This window comes from Schistocerca gregaria, chromosome 6 (genome assembly GCF_023897955.1).
Source record: "Schistocerca gregaria isolate iqSchGreg1 chromosome 6, iqSchGreg1.2, whole genome shotgun sequence".
NCBI classification, from domain to species: Eukaryota; Metazoa; Arthropoda; class Insecta; order Orthoptera; family Acrididae; genus Schistocerca; species Schistocerca gregaria.
The window spans coordinates 542021209-542036731 of NC_064925.1; the positions used below are offsets into that span (position 1 = coordinate 542021209).

Genomic DNA, 15523 nt, shown 5'->3' on the forward strand with positions numbered 1-15523 from the left:
ACTTCATTAACCTATATTCAGAGATTAAGGATCAGCAATTTATTGTTATTCAAGTAGCGTTTATGCAGACTATGTTATTGATTACTTGTCCAAACATTACGTAGCAAGATGTGGGCACAGAAGTAGCCTGGCATGCTCTATAGTTCAAAGCTATTGACTAGTTCCCTCAATCCACTAATACCAATATTGACTTCCATGGGTCAGATTATCGATTTCCAAGTTCTTGCATATGACAGTATGACCTATGCCAATTCTTCCCACAAAACACTCACCTTCTAGAACCTAAAGACTTTTGAAAGACATGACAACAGTGCTATGACTTAGAATAGCCATTCTCAGAATTGTTTCAGTCCAGGCCCAAACTGTTTATCTCCGAGCATAGGATCAATATGGGAGTCATCAAAAATGGCTGCAAATGTTTGAATTCCAATTCAATTTTACAGAGATTATTCTGCAGCACTGGCCACTTACTTAACTTGAATTTATTGCAAATCTCTACTCCAACACAAAATCCCAGTAACTGAAAAAAAGAGCGGGTGACTCCTGTACTGAGAAAGGCAAAAGAACAGACCCACAAAATTACAGAGCAGTATCCTTAACTTTGGTCCACTGCAAAATTATTGAACATATATTGAGTTCAAATATAACAAACTTCCCTGAGACACAGAAGCTTTTGTCCACGTATTGCCTCAGATATAGACAGCTTGATTTGTGCAAAACTCAGCTTGACCTTTTCTCACATCATATCTTATGAATCACAGATGGAAGGCAACAGGCAGACTCCACATTCCTAGATTTTGGGAGAAAAATTGACACAGTGCCCCCACTGAAGACCACTGACAAAGATTGGGAGCTTACAAACTTGTTCCCCAGATATATGAGAGCCTCAAACACTTTTTAAGTAATAGCATCCAGTACGTGGTCTTCAACAGTGAGTGTTTATCAGAGATAAGGGTGTCATCAGGGGTGCCCCAGGGAAATGCGATAGTACTGCTCTTATTATCTATATGTATAAATAATCTGATGGAGAGGGTGAGCAGCAATTTACAGCTGTTTGCTGATGATGCTGTGATGTACCGAAAGCTGTCATCATTGAGTGACTGCAGGGGGATACAGGATGACTTAGACAGAATTTCTAGCTGGTGTGATGAATGGCACCTTGTACTCAATGTAGAAAAATGTAAGTTAATGTGGATGAGTTAGAAAAACAATCATGTAATGTTCAAATACAGTATTAGTAGTGTACCGCTTGACACAGTCAGCTCAATTAAATATCTGGGTGTAATGCTGCAGAATGATATGAAATGGAATGAGCACATCAGGTAGGTAGTAGGAAAAACAAATGCTATGCATTGCTTTATTGGGAGAATTTTGGGAAAGTCTAACTCATCTATAAAGGAGACAGCACGTACAATGCAATCACGGCCCGTTCTTGAGTACTGCTCAAATTTTTGGAATCTCCACCATGTCAGACTTAAAGGAAGACATCAAAGTAGTTAAGAGGAATGCTGCTAGACTTTTTTACCGGTATATTTTATCAACATGTAAGTATTATGGATATGCTTCGTGAACTCAAATGGGAAATGCTGATGGGAAGAAGACACTCTTTCCATGATGCATTACTACAGAAATTTGAGGCTGAGGCCAACTGCAGATCAATTCTACTGCTGCCAAGGTACATTTCACGTAAGGACCATGAGGGTAAGAATAGAGAAATCAGGGGTCTAACAGAGGCTTATGGATAAGCCATTTTTCCCTCACTCTAATGCAGGTGGAAGAGAAAAGAAAATGACTAGTAGTGTTACACATAGGTTTGCCATATCTAGATGGGACCTCATCAAAACACTGAGATAGAGGTGCAGAAATGAAGTAAAACATTTATTTAATATAACTAGTTTTTGCTTAGAACACAATTAAATGGAACTTGCTGTGCCAGTAGTAGTTGGTACACCATATTTTTCCGAAGATTTTAGACCTTTCAGTAAGTCTTTTTTTCCCTTTTATACACTACTGACCATTAAAATTGCTACACCAAGAAGAAATGCAGATGATAAACGGGTATTCATTGGACAAATATATTATACTAGAACTGACACGTGATCACATTTTCACGCAATTTAGGTGCATAGATCCTGAGAAATCAGTACCCGGAACAACCTCCTCTGGCCATAATAATGCCCTTGATACGCCTCGGCATTGAGTCAAACACAGCACAGTTCATCAAGAGTAGTGACTGGCGTATTGTGACGTGCCAGTTGCTCGGCCACCATTGACCAGATGTTTTCAATTGGTGAGAGATTTGGAGAATTTGCTGGCCAGAGCAGCAGTCGAACATTTTCTGTATCCAGAAAGGCCCGTACATGACCTGCAACATGTGGTCGTTCATTATCCTGCTGAAATGTAGGGTTCCACAGGGATCGAATGAAGGGTAGAGCCACGGGTCGTAACACATCTGAAATGTAACATCCACTGTTCAAAGTGCCGTCAATGCGTACAATAGGTGACCGAGACGTGTAACCAATGGCACCCCATACCATCATGCCGGGTGATACACCAGTATGGCGATGACGAATACACACTATCAATGAGCGTTCACTGCGATGTTGCCAAACACGGATGCGACCATCATGATGCTGTAAACAGAACCTGGATTCATCCGAAAAAAAAAAAAATGATGTTTTGCCATTTGTGCACCCAGGTTCGTCGTTGAGTACACCGTCACAGGCACTCGTGTCTGTGATGCAGCGTCTAGGGTAACCGCAGCCATGGTCTCTGAGCTGATAGTACATGCTGCTGCAAACGTCATCGAACTGTTCGTGCAGATGGTTGTTGTCTTTCAAACGTCCTCATCTGTTGACTCAGGGATCGAGACGTGGCTGCACGATCCGTTACAGTCATGCAAATAAGATGCCTGCCATCTTCACTGCAATTGATACGAGGCCGTTGGGATCCAGCACGGTGTTCCGTATTACCCTCCTGAACCCACCGATTCCATATTCTGCTAACAGTCATTGAATCTCGACCAACGCGAGCAGCAATGTCGCGATACGATATACCGCAATCGCAATAGGCTACAATCCATTCTCTATCAAAGTCAGAAATGTGATGGTACACATTTCTCCTCCTTACACGAGGCATCACAACAACGTTTCACAAGGCAATGCCGGTCAACTGCTGTTTGTGTATGCCAACCTTGTGTGAATGCTCTGAAAAGCTAATCATTTGCATATCACAGCATCTTCTGCCTTTCGGTTAAATTTCGCGTCTGTAGCATGTCATCTTCGTGGTGTAGCAATTTTAATGGCCAGTAGTGTATATTTATAAAACTTCAGGCAAGACAGCTTGTAGTTAAACTAGAACAGTAAAATTAATTCCACAGTCCCTGGCAGCAGTCAGTTTTTTTCATCAGTCCACTGGGGTGACATCAGTGAAAACACTCTTTCCACAGTGGTGTTGTGTGCAGGGTTAGAAAACAAACGCTCACACAAGTTTAGCAGTTGGCATTTGCTTCAGGCTTTTTGGTTTGCTTAAGAAAGTAAATCCTCCTGTCTTCCATGGAGAATGTAACAATATTATGAGAAGGAAAGTTGCTACTCACCATATAGTAGAGGTGCTGAGTCACTAATAGGCACAACAAGAAGACTTTCACAATTAAAACTTTCGGCCCTTGGCCTTCGTCAACAATAGACAGACACACACACACACACACACACACACACACACACACACACACACACACACATATACGCAAATGCAAATGCATCTCGTACACACGACTGTAGTCTCAGGCAACTGAAACCACACTGCGAGCAGCAGTACCAGTGCATGATGGGAGTGGCAACTGGGTGGGGCTAAGGAGGGGACGAGGATGGAGAGGGAGAGGGAGAGGGATAGTATGATGGGGGTGCAGACACTGAAGTGCTGCAGGTTAGACTGAGGACAAGGGCAACTTGGAGAGGGAGTGGGGAGGGGGTAGGGGGGGGGGGGGAGGGAGTAGCGGAAAAGGAGAGAAATAAAATGACTGCATGTGGTGGTGAAATGATGACTGTGTAGTGCTTGAATGGGAACAGGGAAGGGGCTGGATATGTGAACACAGTGATTAACAAAGGTTGAGGCCAGGAGAGTTACAGAAATGTAGGACGTATTGCAGGGAAAGATCCAACCTGTGCAATTCATAAAAAGATGGTGTTGGTTGGAAGGATTCATATGGCACAGGCTTTGAAGCAGTCATTGAAATTAAGAATATCGTGTTTGGCAGTATGTTCAGCAACAGGGTGGCCCACTTGTTTATTGGCTACAGTTTGTTGGTGGCCCTTCAGGCAGACAGACAGCTTGTTGGTGTCATTCCTACATAGAATGCAGCACAGTGGTTGCAACTTAGCTTGTAGATCACATGACTGGTTTCACAGGCAGCCCCACCTTTGATGGGATAAGTTATGTTAGTGACCGGACTGGAGTAGGTGGTGGTGAGAGGATGTATGGGACAGGTCTATCATCTAGATCTATTACTAGAGTATGAGCCATGAGGTAAGGGATTGGGATCAGGGGTTGTGTAAGGATGGACAAGTACATTGTGTAGATTTGGTGAATGGCAGAATACCACTGTGGGAGGGGTGGAAAGATACTGGTAAGGACATTTCTCAGTGCAGGGGATGATGAGAGGTAATCGAAACCCTCGCAAAGAATGTAATTCAGTCGCTCCAGTCCTGGGTGGCACTGAGTTACAAGGGGAATACTCCTCTGTGGCCGGACAGTGGGACTTTGGGAGGTGGTGGGAGACTGGAAAGATAAGGGACAGGAGATTTGTTTTTGTACAGGATTGGGAGGATAATTATGACTCAGCATCTCTGCTGTATGGTGAGTAGCAACTTTCCTTCTCATAATATTGTTACATTTCTTCTCTGGAGTGTTTACACTTCCAAACATTACTTACTCACACTCTTTGTTTGTATTATGTTTAGAAAGAATTGTCTCATCAGATTGCTTTTTAAATGGGAACTGCCCTATTGCTTGGTGCTGCTTAAATAGTTCCAGCCCCATACTACTGGAGAAGTCTGGTATTTTCTCAAATTATAGCACTAGACCTACAGGGTGATTCACTAACTATTGCCATCAAGAATAAAAATTATGACAGGAGCTGAAAAGTTTGTAGGACAAAAGTTGCGTGGGACAATGGGGCCCATAATAGGGTTTTTGTTGCTAGGTGGGGTCGCCTCAGAGATATGAAGGTCAATTTCATTTTTTTAAATGGGATGCTATAGTTTGGTACTCATTTTCCAATAGTGGTTATCAAGATGAGTCCATTGATGTGTAAGAGTAAGGTCTTTCAGCGTCAACAAAGGTCACAAAGGTGGCATGACGTCCATTTACAGAAGGTGTTCGAAGTGATGACCATTGGTATGCTGCAATCTTCTTATCATGGACTGAGTGATATTTCTTATCACACTGGCATATATTGAAACACATGCTCTGAAAATTCTCTTGCGCGTATCTTCAGGTGTAGTTGGAACATCTTTATTAAAAATGTCTTTTACAAATCGCCACAAGAAAAAATCCAGAGACGTCAAGTCTGGCAAATGAGCCGGCCACAACACATCTCCTCCATATCCAATCCAATGGTTTGAGAATTGTGTCTGCAACTCATTTCTAGCCATCAGCGAAAAATGTACCGGACACCCATTGTGTTGATACCACAGTCTGTTCCTTGTTCCTAAAGGCATTTCTTCCAATAAGAGACCTCATGTTTCCTCAGGAATGTGGTGTACTTTCTACCATTGAGATTTCCTTCAATGAAACAGGGGCCTATAATTCTGTCCTCCAGAATCTCACACCATACATTGATCGAGCACTGTTTTTGGTGTGCAACTTGCCGCAGCCAATCTGGATTTTCGATTGCCCAATAATGCATGTTATGCAAATTAACGTTTCCTTGGTTCATGAATGTAGCTTCATCAGTAAATACAATAAAATTAATAAATGTGTCATCCCTCTGAATCTGAAATTGAGTCCATGGACAGAATTCAATGTGATGCATACAATCCCTACCAGTTAATTCTTAGTGGAGACTGATATGGTAAGGATGATATTTATGGCGATGCAGACCATGAACAACACTACTCTGTCTCATGCCAGATTCCCTTGTGATTTGACGCAAACAAACACAAGGATTTCAAACCACAGTGGCAAGAGTACCAATTTCCATTTCCTTGTTACTAACTTTCCTTTGCCAGATGTGTTTCCAATGTGTTAAAGATCCAGTTGTTCTCAATTTATCATAGACATATTTAAATGTACGACACATATAGGGTGAGTACGCCGAGGATATGCTTCAGTGTTTAACTCTCCAGCTCTCACTGTATTTCGTTGGCATTCTCTGTAATAAGAAGCATATCAACTTGTTCAACGAAGGAATACATCATTCACATTTGCTTGATTTGACGATACTAGTCTCACTGTTTCTATTAGTGTTGTATTGCGAAATTGTCAAATGGTGTTTACATGTGAATGGCAAGTAAGGATACCACTCAATCCATGATAAGAAGATTGCAGCACTGCATTGATACCAACAGTCATCACTTCGAACACCTTCTGTAAATGGACATATTGCCTTTTTGACTTTCATTGACCTTATTGTTACACATCATTGGATTCGTCTCAATAGCCGCTATCAGAAAGTAAGTACCAAACAATAGCAGCCCACTTAAAAATCAAAGTTGGCCTTCATATCTCTGATGCGACCCCACCTAGCAACAAAAAACCAATGTCACATTATGCCCCCCCCCCCCTCCCCTTGTCCCATGAAACCTTTGTCCCACAAACTTTGCAGCTACTACCACACTTTCGAAGTTATTCTGGGTGGCAATAATTAGTGACTCACCGTGTAGAAGATGCTTGCAATATTGATACAGTATAAGCAACAAGCAACACCATCTGTGAGACAACGTTGTCAACGTAAACCTGTTGACACAGTTAAAACTAACTGAGGCTGCATTTACATGTTGTGCTAACAGATGACATTACTTCTTACTTGGGCCAAGCTTATAACAGTATTTTGCACAATCAGGACAAAATTGCATCTTCTCGGGATGTCAGGATAAGAAGGTCCGGTGCGGGTCCACATATATGGGAACAGATGGCAACTCTAGGAACACAGTACCCTCCGCCATGCACCGTATGATGGCTTGTGGAGTATGTATGTGTCACACAGTCTGTGTCTTCGATTGGTGAGACCTGATACACGCTTGATCAACATAAAGTGAGCTATTAATATGGTTACCTTATGTGTACTAACACCAGCAGTATCTGTATGTCAGTTTTCTCTTTTACTTACTTCTGACATTCTACCCATTCATCTAACACATCTTGAGTCAGATGCAGTTTTTCCTCCCAATCAGTAATCTCTTCTTCAAATGCTGGTCTGTAAGGACTGTATGAAACCTGCTGGGTCAAAGCAATATGATCATCAAGCATCTGAGTTATTTCATCCGCAATCTTCATTATGTAAGTGCCTAAAAGAGAAATAAACTACACAAAATTATCAATAATATTATAGGACATTATAGGTGAGTAAATCCATTGTTACATACCTGTGGCTTTGTAGGGTGTTACTTCCATATCTATGTGGGCCCAGTCTCCCTTCATTTTATTCAATGTTAATTCAATGGCATATTCCTTTGCAGCTGTCTCTGATATCTGTGTCATTACTTCCACATGGTCAGCAAGCCCCAAATCGAGACATTGATTGAATGTGAGGTTGGGAGTATATTCAAGCTCAATACCTATTTAAACATTTGAAATGCAATACGTTAAAAGTAAAGAATAAAAGTTTCACTGTTGGAGATTTATTTTACTGAATGAATTTAACTTTAGTACAGTATTATCAGTTGTCTTTTTACTAATAAATGAAATTTAAAAACTTTGTGTTTATTACTTGAAATGACTAAGAAAAAAGTCTGCTACTTCTGTGTCATTTCAGAGACTGATGAACAGTAAATACTGTACTTTTTTTTTTTTTTAATAATATTCCTGGTCACTCCTGAGGGATCATGTCAACTAGGACAGAGAGAGGAGATGATATAAAGTAGATCTACTTCACTGTTGTTACAAGTGGAGGATTCCTATGAATCTGTCACTGAAGCGGTCGCTAGTGTCATTTTATGCAGATCACCACATTTTAGTGGGAGTACTTGCGCAAATATTCTTTTTTGAGAAACTTTGATATCTGTGAGTGTAGAACCATCTTCTGTTGATTTGGTCACACATGATACATACAACTATTTGCATATGTATGTGCATTTTAAAAACATTGTCTTTTCCAATTCACTGTCCACTGATGATGCGTACTTCAGTAATCATCACACACATTTACATTATTATCTATTTCTATAGTTTCTATAGTTGTCTACATAACAGCAAAAGCAACTGTTATTTTCTTTTCAGAAAGAGAAATGCTACACAAAGTACTGCCTTGAAGTCAACTGAAGACAAAACAAAAATTTTTGTGTTAAGAATTTCATTGAAACCTTGTTATCTGAAATAAAGAGAAAAAGGCTCTTATTTCTTAATTAATAGCAGATGTTGTGGAGGTGCACCTATGGCTACCACCACAACCACCCATTTTGTTAGCAATTTCGCTGCCCGAGTAGTTTGGTCACACGATGCAAGCATGGGCTCTCTCTCTTATGCATCAGCCAAGTTCAGATAAGGTTCTCCTTGCTGACTAGGGCCATTTCATGATTTTCCTATAAAGACGACCTTGCTGTGTTATTGGACTTGGACTGGACTGTTGCTATTTTGTTAATGTTCTGTGACTGTATAATTCTGGTGCTCCATCACTGGAATTGTATTTATTATGTATTTAGTTGTAATAAAAATTGTAGATACTACACTTTTTGGTGATGAGGCTGTTTCATATCTGCTTGCGTTCCGTAAGTGCAAGCACAATCACTGGTCCAGTTATTACAACAGGAGTGACAGCTTGAACAGCAACAACAGCAGCAGTTAAGACTAGATTCATGAGTTGGTTATGACTGCACAGGGTGCCATTGCCTTTCTGCAACAGTCAATGTCTCACCCACGTGTGCCTCCACCATTTCCACTGTTCCACAATATAAAGGAATTATGTGACTCACATGTGCAGCATTTCAGTTTGCAGACCCAATTTGGCAAAAATCCTTTTTCTTCTCCTGATGGAGCCCAGAACGTTTGACTTACTTTGGAAACTTGCCCCATTAATGTACCCAGAAGTGTAGTCATTTTCTCAAATTTGAGAATTGCTTGGCATCCCATATGGAATTTCACCAGGAACAATAGAAACCAGACAAATCCTGTCCAGTGCGGGTAGCGATCTCCAGGGTTTAAGTCAGAAGTGCCGATTTTTTTGTGCTCACTGTAAACAGTCCAATGCGAACTATCTGACTTTTTATGTCATCACCCATTCTATGTTATGAGACATCATATCAAGATCCCACAATCGAGGAGGTGCTGGCTGTCACTCAGCCATTTCAAGTGCCACATGCTATGACTAAACAGTTTGAGGACACAATGAACATAGCAACAGTGCATTCAGTTCCACAGCAACAGTGTCTTTCAGTGATGTCCTCACTGTGTTCTTCATGTGTGCACCTTTTGCCATTGGGTTGTGGTCCTTTCAGATACTGTTTCCCTTCATGCCCTGATTGTTTCCTTGTGCATTCCCATAGTTGCTGCCTACACAGCTGTCTGACTTTGCTGCCCCCATGACCGTCCCTTGGACACAGTTGTCGAGTATGTGAAGTTTCACAGTTTTACATCAGGGCAGGAACATTTGTTCCATTTCCAGCTCAATACCAGGATGCTTGTGACTCTCATGAAATTTTGCTTGGATCGCCCTTCTCTTTTCTTCACCAATCATGGTTTGGTTGGTTGCAACAATCACTCCAATTTCTGTTTGAGGCCAGTTCACAATCGACAACGTCTATCAGCATGTCAAGAACATGATCACTTTTTGGTCATCAAAAGGGCAACATTGGTCTTGGCACATCCACAGTTTTTGGTTTTCAAATTCAGGATGTTGTGCATCTCATTTTTGACTCCATCCAATTTCAGGCACTGTATGCACTCCTCCATGAGTTACAGTCTCTGTTTTCATCTACACTGGGTGCTGCACAAGATTATGGGCTCATGTCATCCTTAAATCAATGACTGTTCCTGAATATTGTAATGTTTGGCATATTCCTGTCAATAGCAAACTGGACAGGTTGTAATGCAATGGGCATAATCGAACCCACTCATCCAGTCAGTAGACTACGCAGATGGCTGATATACAAAAGCCTCCAGGGGCACTTACTTTGTGAGTGAATTTTAAGTCCACCATTAACGCCCGATCAATGGTCGAATGGTACACTATTTCCTGCCAAAAAGAAATACAAATGAAGCTGGCTGGTGGTGAGTGTTTTCTGAAAATTAATCTGACAGAGGCATACACGTGCCTTTAGTTGGGCTCCACCTGTCAACAGTTTATGTTTATTAACAATCCCTTTGTGTTATACCATTATAGGCACCTGCCACTCAAGTTCACAAGTGCTCCTGTCATTTTCCAGTGAGTTTTAGGAAAGTTAAAGCAAGGTGCTCGATGATGTTCGAACTATCTTGATGACATTCTCATCATGTGTTCCTTAATAAAATCAAAAATTCAAGATTATATTTTTTACTTCAACATTATGCATTTCTATGTCTGCTGATACTGACAGAAATGCCCAGAACCTAATTTTGCATTCAATTACTTATATTTGTGTATAATGGACTGAGGGCACGGGGTTGTTAGAGCATTCTTCTACTGACACCTACAGTGTCAGCTTCCCAGAGGAGGGGAGAGATGGGGTGCTACACCCATTTATGCCACCACCACAACCAAAGAACTCATGTTCAATGCTGCGTCAAGAGAATGAAACGAGGGCACCTGCTCTGCTCACTGACACCATCGCCATTGCTGAATGGTCCTAGCCGCATGCTGCCAGCATGGAATTGCTCTCTCTTGCCTCAACTGTCCTCAGTGAAGTTTCTAATTGTTAACTTTTGAATTCTGTTCACCAAACAGCAAAAAGTGGCCTTTAAGTGCAGTCTAAGTTTTTTTCATACAGGAATCTAATACTTCGGTTACCTTTTTTCAAAGAATGGCTTCAAACCTAAAGAGAACACCATGTAGCAGCCACTGACAACATGTCTGAACCATGGTACCTTTTGGAACGCCCATCATTTATGGGCGAAAGCAGTTAGTCAAAATTCCTCCCCAGTGTGGCAGATATTATTCACATGTTCAACAAGCTGCAGAAATAAGGCATTTCTTTAGTTTCATCTTTGGACTGTGACAGAGCTTTTGGTCATATAAAATCATTGCTAAGGTCATCACAATGCATTGGTACCTTAGCACCAAACAAACAGCTCATGCTTGCAACAGAGGCTTCCCAACACAGGATTTGGGTGGTTTTGGCTCACAGAAACAGTGACGGCTCTGAAAAGCCTATCGTGTGTCCCTCCAACAATTAACAGCAACTGAATTCAATTACTCTCATTTAGAAAAGGAAGGTTCATTCATTGTGTATTCTGTTCCACAGTTTTATGTTTTCCTCTATGGCAACAAATTTAATATCATCCCAGACCATAAACCACTTGTGGTGCTTTTCTGTCCCAATTTGCAGCTTCCTGACAGGAATGCACAACTACTTTAGTATTGAGATTTGTTTTTGAGTATCACTATGAGATTCATTACAGATCTGTTACAGCATTCTAATGCAGAAACACTGTTGTGCCAGCAGATGGGGTCCAACCCGGCTGTCAATAGCACCTAAGTCATCTGTTTTCAGACTGACATTAACTTGGAGCACAGAGTAGATAGACTTCGAGTCGAGGTCCATTGCTTAGCACAGGCCACTCGGCATAATAATGGGCTCTGGCAGGGAGGTCCATTTTGTGTGACATGGTTGGCCCAAGAGACTGCATTCATAGTAATCTGCCTCTTTCTTACTCTGAAATTGGCTGGCACACTCGTCCTTAGCACCTATATGGATGATCCTCATGCCATCATCCCTCCAATCCTGTGGACTTGCTTCCTTCCTCTCCGAGACCATAACCTGCATGAAGGCCCTTGCACAGGATTTTGTCTACTGGCCTGGCACTGGTTCATCAATTGGGGAGACTGTCTGTGAATGCTAATACTGTGCTGGGCAGCAGTCAGCACCACTACAAACTTTCTCTCCATTGCCCATACCCAACCAGCCATGGGAATCAACTTAGCAGGTCCGTTATATAATTCTATGGTTTTGGAGGTGGTTGCCACATGGTCAAATTATCTACATCATGTGCATGCTCTCTGCCATGACACAAGCTACTATGTAGGCTCTCTCCTAAGTTTTCATGACTGAAGGGTTACCTCAGACAATCTTCTTCAATAATGGCCCACAGTACACTTCAGCATTATTTCATGATTTCTGCACCAACAATAGTATCACTCACCTTATGTTATATACATTGTTTCATCAGTAGTCAAATGGGAAGTCAATATAGTGCTTGCTGGACAAATGTGTTGCCTCTTAATTCTCAGCACCTACAAGAAGACACCATTGAATGGCAGAAGCCTGTCACCAGAACCACCTGCACCATCAGTGAGGGACTGACCCACCATGACTGTAGATGCTGGAGTGGAGTATGTCTGCAGGAGTTGCTTTACTCCATGTGCTGGGTGCCATGGGGATGCTACTGCTTGATGTGCTGTTGGCCTCGCCGAGTCCTTAGCTAGTGTTTGATAGCAGCTGCCTGCACATTTCTCTCCCACAGGAACAACCAGTGTCCCCTCTCCAGACATTGCCTCAGGTGTCCCTCTCTGCTGAAAGCATAGTTTCCACACCACCGTCATGTGCAAGGTTGTTTCTGCAGCCAGTTCACCATCATCCAGCTCACTTCCGGCCATGTGCCCCACCAGGGTGGAGACAGCTGACATCCAACCACATACTGGCAACTCCTCTTTGGATGCCATCAAGCCAGTGGGACAAACCCTGTCACCTGGCAGCAGCCTCCACACTTCAGCTGCTGGTGCTAGGTCACCTGGGCCAAGCTTGTGCCTTCCTCTCCCATGCTAGCCCATTTCCCACAGCAGTCTCAGCTAGGTGGCCCTCTCCCGGAGACAAATCTGTACATTTGTAATGCCTACACAGTAGCAGATAACAATACAATGGTTGTTGTTGTTGTTGTTGTGGTCTTCAGTCCTGAGACTGGTTTGATGCAGCTCTCCAAGCCACTCTATCCTGTGCAAGCCTCTTCATCTCCCAGTACCTACTGCAACCTACATCGTTCTGATTCTGCTTAGTGTATTCATCTTTTGGTCTCCCTCTACGATTTTTACCCTCCACGCTACCCTCCAATACTAAATTGGTGATCCCTTGATGCCTCAGAACATGTCCTATCAACCGATCCCTTCTTCTGGTCAAGTTGTGCCACAAACTTCTCTTCTCCCCAATCCTATTCAATACCTCCTCATTAGTTATGTGATCTACCCATCTATTCTTCATCATTCTTCTGTAGCACCACATTTCGAAAGCTTCTATTCTCTTTTTGTCCAAACTATTTATCGTCCATGTTTCACTTCCATACATGGCACAACTCCATACAAATACTTTCGGAAATGACTTCCTGACACTTAAATCTATACTCAACGTTAACAAATTTCTCTTCTTCAGAAACGCTTTCCTTGCCATTGCCAGTCTACATTTTATATCCTCTCTACTTCAACCATCATTAGTTATTTTGCTCCCCAAATAGCAAAACTAATTTACTACTTTAAGTGTCTCATTTCCTAATATAATTCCCTCAGCATCACCCGACTTAATTTGACTACATCCCATTATCCTCGTTTTGTTTTTGTTGATGTTCATCTTATACCCTCCTTTCAAGACACTGTCCATTCCATTCAACTGCTCTTCCAAGTCCTTTGCTGTCTCTGACAGAATTACAATGTCATTGGCGAGCCTCAAAGTTTTTATTTCTTCTCCCTGGATTTTAATACCTATTCCGAATGTTTCTTTTGTTTCCTTTACTGCTTGCTCAATATACAGATTGAATAACATCGGAGACAGGCTACAACCCTGTCTTACTCCCTTCCCAATAACTGCTTCCCTTTCATGTCCCTCGACTCTTATAACTGCCATCTCGTTTCTGTACAAATTATAAATAGCCTTTTGCTCCCTGTATTTTACCCCTGCCACCTTTAGAATTTGAAAGAGAGTATTCCAGTCAACATTGTCAAAAGCTTTCTGTAAGTCTACAAATGCTAGAAATGTAGGTTTGCCCTTCCTTAATCTTTCTTCTAAGATAAGTCATAAGGTCAGTATTGCCTCACGTGTTCCAGTATACCTACGGAATCCAAACTGATCTTCCCCGAGGTCGGGTTCTACTAGTTTTTCCATTCATCTGTAAAGAATTTGTGTTAGTATTTTGCAGCTGTGGCTTATTAGACTGATTGTTCAGTAATTTTCACATCTGTCAACACCTGCTTTCTTTGGGATCGGAATTATTATGTTCTTCTTGAAGTCTGAGGGTATTTCACCTGTTTCATACATCTTGCTCACCATATGGTAGAGTTTTGTCATGACTGGCTCTCCCAAGGCCGTCAGTTGTTCCAATAGAATATTGTCTACTCCAGGGGCCTTGTTTCGACTCAGGTCTTTCAATGCTCTGTCAAACTCTTCACGCAGTATCGCATCTCCCATCTCATCCTCATCCACATCCTCCTCCATTTCCATAATATTGTCCTCAAGTACATCGCCCTTGTATAGACCCTCTATATACTCCTTCCACCTTTCTGCTTCCCTTCTTTGCTTAGAACTGGGTTTCCATGTGAGCTCTTAATATTCATACAAGTGGTTCTCTTTTCTCCAAAGGTCTCTTTAATTTTCCTGTAGGCAGCATCTATCTTACCCCTAGTGAGATAAGCCTCTACATCCTTACATTTGTCCTCTAGACATCCCTGCTTAGCCATTTTGCACTTCCTGTCAATCTCATTTTTGAGGCGTTTGTATTCCTTTTTGCCTGCTTCATTTACTGCATTTTTATATTTTCTCCTTTCATCAATTAAATTTAATGTTTCTTCTGTTACCCAAGAATTTCTACTAGCCCTCGTCTTTTTACCTACTTGATCCTCCGCTGCCTTCACTACTTCATCCCTCAAAGCTACCCATTCTTCTTCTACTGTATTTCTTTCCCCCATTACTGTCAATTGTTCCCTTATGCTCTCCCTGAAACTCTGTACAACCTCTTGTTCTTTCAGTTTATCCAGGTCCCATCTCCTTAAATTCCCACCTTTTTGCAGTTTCTTCTGTTTTAATCTACAGGTCAAAACCAATAGATTGTGGTCAGAGTCCACATCTGCCCCTGGAAATGCCTTACAATTTAAAACCTGGTTCCTAAATCTCTGTCTTACCATTATATAATCTATCTGATACCTTTTAGTATCTCCAGGGTTCTTCCATGTATACAACCTTCTTTCATGATT

At 41.7% G+C, this 15523-nt stretch overlaps 1 protein-coding gene across 1 annotated transcript in view; it reads right to left on the reverse strand.

Moving 5' to 3' along the window:
• LOC126278931 (dynein axonemal heavy chain 1-like) overlaps positions 1 to 15523 on the reverse strand; it is an 825957-nt gene that overhangs the window by 592768 nt on the left and 217666 nt on the right. Inside the window, 2 exon segments of the mRNA XM_049979209.1 lie at positions 7331 to 7508; positions 7587 to 7778. Of these exon segments, the coding sequence (XP_049835166.1) occupies positions 7331 to 7508; positions 7587 to 7778 (370 nt within the window).